General features: G+C 38.8%; 1 protein-coding gene across 1 annotated transcript in view; it reads left to right on the top strand.

The window, feature by feature from the left end:
- The first annotated feature begins 446 nt into the window (after positions 1–446).
- LOC128700454 (dynein axonemal heavy chain 7) overlaps positions 447–12,466 on the top strand; it is a 166,430-nt gene continuing 154,410 nt past the window's right edge. Inside the window, exons 1-2 of the mRNA XM_070080379.1 lie at positions 447–596; positions 11,474–11,704. Coding sequence (XP_069936480.1) covers positions 498–596; positions 11,474–11,704 — 330 coding nt within the window. The 5' untranslated portion in view covers positions 447–497. The remainder of the gene's footprint in view (positions 597–11,473; positions 11,705–12,466) is intronic.

The following is a 12,466-nucleotide window of genomic DNA, read 5'->3' on the forward strand; positions in this document are numbered from 1 at the left end:
TCGTGGGATGGCCCTCCCGGGCCATGGGCACAACACACAAGCCTGTAACCCACCTACGACTTAACAATAAACGAAGAAGCCTCCGAAGAAGTTTATCATTTAACCACCCGCTACCAGAATACCAAATAATCTCATTATACATCATCTATTGTCTCAAAGACTGTAATTCATCCCTCTGTTCTATTAATGAAGCCTGGAGTGCTTGCTAAACTTTGGTCAGAAAATATACCTAGTGTTGCACATGTATCTTATTCATCATATCTGATGAATTCGGGGTTCATCGTTCTCGCTGCCCGGTCCCATACCAGATCAGAATAAGGTCATTTCAAAAATTTTCACTGAAAATAAAATCACTTGTTAACATATAACACTTGCCTTGTTATTCACAAATATGAAACTGAGAGAATTCGTGTTGTGATCATTTTTTTTTACGTCCTGCAGAAGCCGTTGAAGCATTGAATACGCTGAAACCGGCAGACATCACTGTGGTAAAGAGCATGAAGAACCCTCCCCACGCCATCAAGCTGGTGATGGCTGCCGTCTGTGTTATGCTCGAGATCAAGCCAGACAAGCTGAAGAACAGCAGCGTAAAAGCGGTAAGTTTCCGTTACTGGAAACTATTCAGATTATACACAAGTCTACAAAGTGTGACTTGCTAAAATTGTTTGAGATACTTTGACTGTTGTTATCATGTCATATATTTATTGAAGCTATCCAAAACCATTTAAAATATTTATACAATTTACATCTATGAAGTTCCAGATTCCTTCTTGTTAAATTTCTGACTTCCCCTTCAAAACATCGCATGTTACTTCTTTTCGTTTCCTATATAGAATATCCTGGTGAAACCTTTTACACTGCACTTAATTCAAAGCTCCTAAATTTTCTGAAAATAGACCAAATAAACATTCAGGATAAAAACCATACCACGGGCGGGGATAGAACCCTCAATCAAAGAGTCTCAAAACTCCAGACCGTTGCGTTAGCCACTGGACCAGCTAGCCACAATAAGATTCGTCCAACTAGGTATATTTCTACACCATAGGAAGGTTAACATAGGCACCACTGTGAGTCATGTTGATGGCTTTGAGGGGACTTGAGCTAGAGTTCGTCATGGCCACGCTAGCTGGAGATTCGTCTGTAAAATCTTGCATTTGTGGTCACAGTGGTGCCTATGCTAACCTTCCTATGGTGTATAAATATACCTAGTTGGACGAATCTTATTGTGGCTAGCTGGCCCAGTGGCTAACGCGATGGTCTGGAGTTTTGAGACTCTCTGATCGCGGGTTCTACCCCCGCCCGTGGTATGGTTTGTTTGCAATCGTGTCATTACGATTTCGTGAGTCATTCAGGACATTACATCTTATAATCTTTCTCTTCTACAAAATCCTGTTCATATCTTTGTAGTTTGGGTCTTTAGAGTTACCTAAGAGCTTCTTATAGCATCTATAAAGCCAATATATAACACTTTTTCATTATCAAGAGGAGAGGAATTAAAATTCCCATTCATAAAAAGTTTACTTATACCTGGCCCAACAGATACGTCTTCTTCAAGCCTTCCATCTATTCATATCATGTCGTAGTTAAACTATAACAAATTGCTTCATTAAGCCAGATTAAATGTATAGAGGAAGCAAAAGATTTTTCTTAATTAATCACATTCTCATACTCATTTCCTTGTCCCTAGCATGAGTCTTCTAAACCATACCACGGGTGGGGTTAGAACCCGTTGTCAGAGAGTCACAAAACTCCAGACTAATGCGTTAGCCACTGGTGCCTATGCTAACCTTCCTATGGTGTAGAAATATACCTAGTTGGATGAATCTTATTGTAGCTAGCTGGCCCAGTGACTAACTCATTGGTCTGGAGTTTTACGACTCTCTGACCGCGGGTTCTAACCTCACCCATGGTATGGTTTGTTTGGAATCGTGTCATTACGATTTCGTAAGTTAGGTAAGTCTTCTATTTGGCCATTTTTCTGACACCACTGTAGACTCATAGTTCTGTTATCCTAGCCACTATGTAATACGGAAACTTTGTCTATCCCAACTGTTGTCCGAGAACATCAGATCGTAGGGCTAGTGGAAGCTATGGACACAAATGAAGAAACCCTCATAAATAATCTGGAGATCACTGATTAACTTGGTGCAAGTGATCACAAATTATTTATCTTTAATACTGCCGATTATAATGGACCTAGGGAACACCTGTCTAGTCTCTACTGGGGTAATCTAGCTAATGACTTTATTGACGATGATCATACGATAACGAAGGGATCTGCACCAATGATTATTTTTTTTAATAAGATACAACGTGCTCAGAATATATGTTCCCCAGAGAGAAATTAGGTCAAATAATAACGATCCCAAATGCACGAATAGAAGACTAAAGCATCAGTTAGGAGAGGAAAAGAGGAATTTATAGGTGCAGTACGTCCAGGTTAAAAGAGAAGTAAACAGGAGATTAGAAAGGCTAAACACAACTACGAAATTAAGGTTGCTAATGAATCCAAGACTAATCCAAAAGGGTTCTTTCAATTGTATAGGACAAAAGTCAGGAAAAAAGTGGGACCGCCGAGAACTGAGGATAGATAACTAACTGATAATGAACAGGAAATGTGTTCTCTATTTAATGGTTATGTCTTGCCAGTCTTTACACAAGAAGATGTAAACGATATCCCAGCAATTAACAATTATTCAGCTCTCGAAGAATTCAAATTAAGTACTACTTCTGTCATTAGGGACATGGTTACCAAAAACAGATAGATAAACTGAAACAAAATAAATCCCATGGACCCGACGAACTGTTTTCCAGGGTACTTAAAGAATGTAAGATGGAACTTAGTCAGCTGTTAACGATCATGTATAATGCATCCATCCATTAAACTGCATCTGCCACTTTTTAGACCAAGACATTAATTTGTCCACATCCTGCTGGAGTTAAATGATATCCTCTTCAGGATTAATCATTCAGCCTATTTTTGTGTCAGCTAATTTTTTCATGTCATTCACTATTCTTTTATCAAGATCATTATTGTAAATTATTAACAATATTGGGCCCAAAACTGATCCTTGTGGAATGCCAATAATGACAGGTCACCACGCAGACTTGACCCCCATTAATGCAAATTCTCTGCCTCCTATTGGTTAGCTGTGCCTCGATTCATGTTAGAATTTGCCTCCTATACCATGAGCTGCTACTTTTCTTAACAGTCTTTTATAAGGTACTCTATCGAAGTCTTTACTCAAATCCAAATAAACTACATCAAATTCTTTATCGTTGTCTACTGCCTCAAAGAATGTCAGAAAAGTCTTCAGGCAGGAACGATCTCTCGTGAATCCAAGCTGAGATTCATTAAACAAATTGTGCTCATTAAGGTGAATTTTAATAATATCAGCTCTAATTAATTTTAATAATTTGCCTAATATAGACGTCAGGCTTATTGAACGGATATTTGATTGAACTATCTTATTCCCTGATTTAAATCTACGAATTACGTTAGCTATATTCTACATCTCCGGCAAAGCACCAGTTTTTACTGACGAGTTAAGAAGACAAAACGTGACTATGAAACTAAAGTAGCTAGAGAATCATAGATAAATCCAAAAGGGCTCTTTCAATGAATAGGACAAAGAATAGGGAAAAAGGGACCACTAAAAACTAGGTCTGAGCAGCTCTATTTTTAATGGTTATTTCTTGTCAGTTTTCAAACAAGAAGACTTAAATGATATCCCAGCAAACAAAAATTATCCAGACCCTGAGGGAAACAAATTAAGTAATTGTAATATATGATTATCGTATCCCACGACGAATTATATTTACAAGCAGTTAAAGAATGCAAGTTGGATCGTAGCCGCTAACAAGTCTGTTTAATCCCTTATTTTACTTATCTTTTAAAATGAACATATTGGTCAGTAAGATTATCCTTTCTTTTGATGCGCATATAAATTCCTCTTTTTTTTCCTAATAGATGCGTTAGTCTCCCATTCATTCATTTGCAGTCGTTGTTATTTGACCTTATTTCTCTCTGGAGTACATATATACTTTGAATATATTAAATATTATGAAAAAAGTTATTGCAGTTCTTATCGTTATTATATTATCTTCAGAAGAAACCTTCGATAGATATCCCCAGTCGAGATTAAACAAGTACCCTAAGTCCATTATAAGAGACAACCAAAATCGAGGACTTTTTCGTATTCCCTGGTACATTAAAAGTAAGGAATATGTGATCAGTTCTGGCAAGTACCTCAGTGATCTCCCGATAGTTAACGAGGGTTTCCTTATTTTACAAAACCCGGTCTAGCAGACTGTCACCTCTGGTAGGTTCTGTTACAAATTGCTTCAAAAAGCAGACATGACCTAGTTCCAGGAAGTCACTGGACTCTTAAATTTCCGGTCAAAGTATTCCCGTCTATTTGACTAAAGTTAAAATCCTTTACAATTAATATGTTATGTCTAGAAGTCCACAGAATTTCACTCCAAAAGAATTCTCCTTGTGTCGCTGTCTAAGTTAGGGTGTCTATATATAACACCAAAATTAAATTTTTCTTTTCCTATAAATTCTACTGACAGAGATTTGGTGTCTAATTAATCAATTTTTATACCTGTTTTTATGCAACATCTCAAGTTATCCTGGACATATAGCTCTACTCCTTCTCGTTATTTTTATTAACATAAAATATCTAAAACCCTTGAATGTTGAATTCGTCAATCATGATGTAACTCTTTAAATTAAACATGTTTCAGTTATTGCAATAATATCAGTATTTCCCGCACATGGAAACAAATGTTGATCATTAATTTTATTCCTGTCACCTCAACTATTAATCAAATTAAGATTGTTTTTGTTCTGTACCTTTCCCCTATTGAGCTTTTCTACAGTTTCTGTTATCATCTTTATCCAGTGTTACTTGATGACTGTCATCCCTGTTACTCATGACATCAAAGCTTATGACAATATTTTCATAACCCATTTTTTTCCACTTCCAAAGCACTTACCCCTAACAATTCTTACTTTAAAGCCCTAATAACTCCCTTTAGAGAACTAAACAGAACACCCACACCTGCCCTAGATAAGTGAACCCCATCCCTGGCATACATGTCTTTTCTACCTTAAAAGTGGTCCCAGTTATCTATGAATGGTACAGTATTATCATTACAGTATTTGTCCAGTCAGCAGTTAATACTAATTGCATTGGAAGGCCATTCATTTCCACCACCCCTCCTAGGGGAAAATGCTACACATAACAGGGTGTGCTCTCCCTTCTTGGCAGTTGTGTTTATTGTGTCTTATACCTTTTAAATAAATCCTTACTTCTATGTTTGTTGACATCATTGCTTCCAGCACTGAGGTAGATAATGGGATTGATCCCATTACCACTTATAATGCGGGTAAGTCAGCCTAAAATATTCTCCATCCCAGTCCCAGGAAAGCAAACCCTCTGTCTCTTACTCCTATCCTTCAAGCAGAAAGTCTTATCCATGTACCTAATCTGACTTTCTCCAACAAACACAATGTTCTTGCCTTCTTTGGTAAGAATATTGGTAACGTCGTGTCGTTCCCATTAGTTGGCTCACATTTGTCAGGCAGCACTGAGAATGGGTTGGAAGTTTCCACAGCAGTCTTCTGGATCTTCATTGTTTCTGCCTCTTCATTAGTCCTCTTGATCCTCAGTTTCGTTTCATTCTGCCCAGCCACTGTGCAGCTTCCTTTCTTGACCTGAGGATTCACGACAGGAGGATTATTACGAATCCTCTTGTTTTTCCTCAGTCGATCGCCGTATCTGGCCTCCTTCAGCTCCTGAAGCTGCTGGTAGAGTTGCTCAGGAGATGGCGTCGTTAGTTCGGTTTCAAAGAGAGCTCACCGAGACTTGACTCAAGAAATCGTAATGACACGATTGCAAATAAACCATACCCCCGGCCGGGATTGAACCCGCGGTCATAGAGTCTCAAAACTCCAACCCGTCGCGTTAGCCACTAGACCAACTAGCCACAATAAGATTTATCCAACTAGGTATATTTCTACACCATAGGAAAGTTAGCACAGGCACCTCTGTGACCACAAATGCAAGTTTTTACAGACGAATCTCCAGCTAGCGTGGCCACGCTAGCTGGAGATTCATCTGTAAAAACTTGCATTTGTGGTCACAGAGGGGCCTGTGCTAACTTTCCTATGGTGTAGAAATATACCTAGTTGGATGAATCTTATTGTGGCTAGCTGGTCTAGTGGCTAACGCGACGGGTTGGAGTTTTGAGACTCTATGACCGCGGGTTCAATCCCGGCCGGGGGTATGGTTTTTAGAGCTCACATAGTATGTATTCACACGAACAAAACTTCACCATTGAGCAAAACATTTCCAAATTATTGGAACACCAATTTTTTTGTACCTTTAGTCCAGTTCCTCAGTTCTTAATCACAAACAGAACAGACCCTATGGGGAGCCCATGACTTTCATTCCGGATTATGCGAAGTAACCTTTTTGTTGACTGTGCAGTATTTCTTCGTTGATTCCAAATGAAAATTTCATCACAATTATAACAAAAACTCTCTGGACAGATAATATAGCCTCGTGTAGCCATGGTTACAAAATCCATTACTCTACTGCGAAACAAAACATAAATATGACTCACGAAATTGTAATGACAGGATTGCAAACAAACACAAATATACTACACAGCCATATTAAAAGAAAGCACAAAGACAAGTCCATAAAGTGCTGAAATTTGACAAACTAGCAGCCTTAAGTTTCTTTGATCAAGTGTGCTGTAACCCCGTCTATCTCCCTTACAACATCTTACCGTCTACTCACATTCAAATTAAGACTTGTTACATGACAAGGGATAGTGGCAATACTACGTTGTAGACGAGCGGAAAAACATCGTATGTGATACATAAATTTGAACTTCATTTATGAGATAAGCACATCTATGCCAATAAGAATGAGGCTACAAATCTTAAGCAAAGAAATTTATATAGGCCTCTCTTATATTTCGCCTATAGAGGAGCTTTTTCAAACCTACATTCCCAGCTTATCTACTACACGTGGCCAGGGAAGTGGTTGCTCCCTGGAGTTTACCTGGAGAGAGTTCCTGGGATCAACGCCCCCACGGCCTGGTCTGTGACCAGGCCTCCTGGTGGATCAGAGCCTGATCAACCAGGCTGTTACTGCTGGCTGCAAGCAATCCAACGTACGAGCCACAGCCCAGCTGGTCAGGTGCTGACTTTAGGTGCTTTTTCAATGCCAGCTTGAAGACTGCCAGGGGTCTGTTGGTGATTCCCTTATGTATGCTTCGAGGAAGTTGAATGGTCTCGGGCCCCTGACACTTATTGTATTGTCTCTTAACGTGCTAGTGACACCCCTGCTTTTCATTGGGGGGATGTTACATCGTCTGCCAAGTCTTTTGCTTTCGTTGCGGGTGATTTTCGTGTGCAAGTTCGGTACTAGTCCCTCTAGGATTTTCCAGGTGTATATAATCATGCATCTCTCCAGCCTGCGTTCCAGGGAATACAGGTTCAGGAACTTCAAGCGCTCCCAGCAATTGAGGTGTTTTATCTCCGTTATGCACGCTGTGAAGGTTCTCTGTACATTTTCTAGGTCAGCAATTTCACCTGCCTTGAAAGGTGCTGTTAGTGTGCAGCAATATTCCAGGCTAGATAGAAAAAGTGATCTGAAGAGTGTCATCATGGGCTTGGCATCCCTAGTTTTGAAGGTTCTTATTATCCATCCTGTCATTTTTCTAGCAGCTGCGATAGATGCAATGTTGGGGTCTGTGTTGCTTAGTCTATCTTCCCAGCTAATATTGGTTAGGACTTGGGTTACTTTGTCCCACTTTATGTTCTTGCTATTGAAGTTGAATTTGGTGAAGGCTCCCTCGTGACTAATCTCATTATGTCGGTCTGGGGCTCCGCGCATTCATGTCTGAACCTCGATTATGTTGTGATCTGAGTATATTGTTTTTGATATGGTGACATTTCGTATCAGATCATCATTGTTAGTGAAGATGAGGTCTAGTGTATTCTCCAGTCTAGTAGGCTCTATTATTTGCTGGTTTAAGTTGAATTTTGTGCAGAGATTTAAAAGCTCGTGTGTGTGTGAGTCTTCGTCAGAGCTACCTCCTGGTGTTATCACTGCAACAACATTATTTGCTATATTCCTCCATTTTAGGTGCCTTAAGTTGAAATCCCCCAGGAGCAAGATGTAGGGGGCAGAAGCTGGCAGATTTTCCAGACAGTGGTCAATTTTTAACAGCTGTTCCTGGAATTGCTGGGATGTTGCATCCGGAGGCTTGTAGACTACCACAATGACTAGGTTTTGGTTCTCGATCTTTACTGCTAAAACTTCCACTACATCATTTGAGGCACTAAGCAGTTCTGTGCAAACAAGTGACTGCGATATACAGGCCAACCCCCATCCCCCCCTTTTGCCTGTTCACTCTGTCGCATCTGTATAGGTTGTAACCTGGAATCCATATTTCGTTGTTCAAGTGATCCTTTATGTGGGTCTCTGTGAAAGCTGCAAACATTGCATTTGCCTCTGCAAGCATCCACGGATGAAAGGTATTTTGTTGTTCATTGCTGGCATTAGACTCTGTATATTTGCAAAGAAGAATGTCATCGGACTGGTGGTATTGGTGGTACTGGGGGGGACTTTTTTTTCCGGCATTAGTATCTGTATCTGTTGGTTTGGAGTGGAGGCCATCGACTGTGATTCCACTCCAGAAATGACTGGATTTGGTGTACGATTTCTGCCATTTCCTGCCAGTTTTTTTCCTTCCTGGCACTAAAAAAACCTCTCCCTCTTGAGTGGCTGTGGCTACCCAGGTTTTCCCATGCCCTTTAGATGGTGTACCTGGCAATTTAAGTTATAGCACAGTCTTTCCTGTACTAAAGAGGGACATATTTCAGGGTGAAAAGCTTACAGGAAGGGCACGTCATTTTTAAGTGCACTGATTTATAAAGCACAAGTGAGTTACAAAGACAGGTCATATGGTTGCATGCATTGTTGTAAATTCAGTAGAATTTTCTAATGTGATATCTTAAATGTTTCTCACAATTATATCACATAAATGTTAAACCTAAAACCCAATCTAACTTTATTATTTTTTAAATACACTACCTAACAGAATACTCCATTCTAGTTGCATGCATATGACCTGTCTTTGTTACTCACTGCTTTATAGTAATCAGTTTACATTAATGTTTTTCACTGATTTCATCATTGCTTAGTTAATCTTAAGTTAATTTTAAGCCAGCCCGTAATGCTATGCATAGTATAAGGCATGCTGCTCTTATCTGTATTTTTTTGTACCTCTGTAAGTGTGTGGTCAAAGTTGCACGTCCCATCTGTTTTTCCAGATTTCCCATGCCTGTAGATACCAAGTGCATAGTATGTGCACAGGCTTGGGTTTCTGTGACTGTATTCCCTGTTGGTGCATGTTTACCTGTCTCTTTCCTATCCTCACTAGCACTAACAATGGGGCTCTCACCAGTTGTTTTTGGTAATGTATCCTCACTAATGCTAGTGGAGTCCCCTTGTTTGCTATCTCCTGTGGTATTACTAGTTTGTAATATTGGTTTTATCTTGTCCTTGACTACACTTGTTTCCTCACTACAGCTCCTCCCTCGAGGTCATTTATATGCATTCCCTCCTGCTTACATTTACCGACTACCTGGACAGCATCTCCACCCTCACCATTACTGTCTCCCAGGACAGCACCTCCAGCTTCACCATTACTGTCTACCAGGACAGCACTATCAGCCCCACATTTACTGACTACAGGGGCAGCATCTCCAGCCTTACAGTTTCTGACTACATGGAAAGCACCAAGGGCGATACCATCCAGCCCAGACTTTTTATTTTCCCATTTGTTATAGAATGCTTCCAGGTTTTCCATGAAGGCTGCTTTTACTCACCACTTTTATTTCTCCTTTTCTTGCATTTTTACTGTATTAATACAAAATATCACTCGTTTTGGTTGTAAAATCATGTTATGAAATTGATCTAACATTCATGAGTTTGATATTATTTTATATGCAATACGAATCCTTGAAGACTTGCTTGCTGTGAAGTCACAACCAGTCTACAGTGCCGACTATTGATACAAGTTTCTTGTTTTCTGATACAGGTGCCTTTGTGCTTACGACAGCTTCTTGATCACAGGAGCAAGAGTGACCCCTCTTCCACGTATCATTCTTGTTTACCTCTCACTCTCTACAGGTTTATTACTTCCCCAAAAATATAATGAAAATTAAATACAGGTATTGGATGTTTGCTTGATTGAATGGGTATGTGTACTTTTATACCCATGCTTAGGTACTTGCATACCCATGCTTGGGTTCTTGTATACCCATGCATGGGTACATTATTCCCTTAAAAATATACAGTGCATGATTCCCCTTATAACTGAAGGTGTTGAAAGGTCTTGGAACCTCTTCACATACTGAATTATCATTTAGTGCTCTTGTTGAACCTCGCTTTCTATAGTGAATAATTTACACCACCTGTTTAACCTCTATATAACATTAGCATAACTCTAACACACCTGTAATCAGCTATAATAAACTAATCTTATTATCTTTAATAACTTGTCTCAGGTAATAATTCTTGCTGAATTAACTTGTAAGTTAGAAAACTGTTATTACGTTCCATTTTTACCACCTCACAATTTTTAGATATAAGGCCACCACATTTTTTAGATAATAGGGTACCACATTTTTTGATGAAAGCTTAACTGTATATACTATGAAATTAAGATCAATAATATCTCCTTACCATTAAATTTCTACATTCATAATTGCCTGAATGTTTGCCAGCATTAATCCAGAGCTAAATTTAATATCTGTCATTTACAGCCATGTTTATTCAGCAGCAAATTACTATAACACAAGACTCACATAATATACAAGCAAGTTCCTAGTGTTTCATCTTACAAACAAGTTATGTTCCTGGTGTTTCAAGTTATGAACAAGTTGCATTCCCAGCGCTTCAACTTACAAGCAATTTGTTGCATTCTTAGTGTTGCAACTAATAAAGATGTATTCTTGGTGTTGCAACTAATAAAGATGTATTCCTGGTGTTGCAACTTACAAACAAGTTTTATGCCTGGTGTTTCAACTTACAAAGTTATATTCACAGTATTTCAACTTCTTTAAAGTAGATTTTATAGAAGAAAAGCTATGTTTCAAACTCGTTTTTATTGAAGTTCAGTGCACGTAAAACAAATTAGTTACTACATGTCTCGTTTGTAAGTGCCTCGTTAGTGCTTGGTTTGTAAATACGGATGTTTGTAACTTGCGGTGTTTGTAAGTTTGTGACTCTTTTACAGCAATTTTTGCAATATGACAAGGTTTTGAAGTATTTAAAATGCATCACAGTATAAGTCGCTGATGACACACTAGGGATACAACCAGGCAGTTTTCACACCTCGTATGTTCAATCAAGTTTTAGCATTTTTGTTTTTTTCCTTGCAGACATTTGACTTCTGGGGCCCCAGCAAGCGTCTCTTGGGTGACATGAGTTTTCTGCAGCAGTTGAGGGATTATGATAAGGATAATATTCCTGATTCGGTCATGGATAAAATAAATAAAGAATATGTTCGTCTGCCAGAGTTTGATCCAGCATCAGTAGCTAAGGCATCAAGTGCAGCCGAGGGACTCTGCAAGTGGGTGCGTGCCATGGCTTCATACAACGCTATCGCCAAGGTGAACAATACTTGTAGTTACTTAAGTTGTGATTACACATGTATGGTTAACCCTAAATGGCGGTGCCTTGTTCCCGGTGAGGGTCTCTTGATCTTGATGTTATTCTCTTCCTTGGATTGTGCCTAATTGCCTGCCATTCCCATAGCCTTACATGACTACTGCAGGACTACTCATGCACCAAACATATTTTATTCAGTGCGGTGATCATGAATCTCAGCTTGTTTAGACTATTATGTAAGCTTTTCTAGAGATCTTAAGATCAATATTTTGGCTATTTAGGCTTGAAGAATTGCTTGAAGTATTTTATCTAACAATCACAGGTGCTACATTATGCATAAATATTAAGTGTGATGCATGCAGTAACAAAGACTAATCATTCTTAACGTAAATTTATTATCATTATATACATAGATATATATATAGGAGCAAGGGGCTAGTAATCCCTTCTCCTGTATAAATTACTAAATTTAAAAAGAGAAACTTTCGTTTTTCTTTTTGGGCCACCCTACCTTGGTGGGATATGGCCGGTTTGTTGAATATATATATATATATATATATATATATATATATATATATATATATATATATATATATATATATATATATATTTTTTCAACAAGTCGGTCGTCTCCCACCGAGGCAGGGTGACCCAAAAAAAAAGAAAGAAAATCCCCAAAAAGAAAATACTTTCATCATCATTCAACACTTTCACCACACTCACACATTATCACTGCTTTTGCAGAGGTGCTCAGAATATAACAG

The sequence above is a fragment of the Cherax quadricarinatus genome, unplaced genomic scaffold, assembly GCF_038502225.1.
Source record: "Cherax quadricarinatus isolate ZL_2023a unplaced genomic scaffold, ASM3850222v1 Contig370, whole genome shotgun sequence".
Classification (NCBI taxonomy): domain Eukaryota; kingdom Metazoa; phylum Arthropoda; class Malacostraca; order Decapoda; family Parastacidae; genus Cherax; species Cherax quadricarinatus.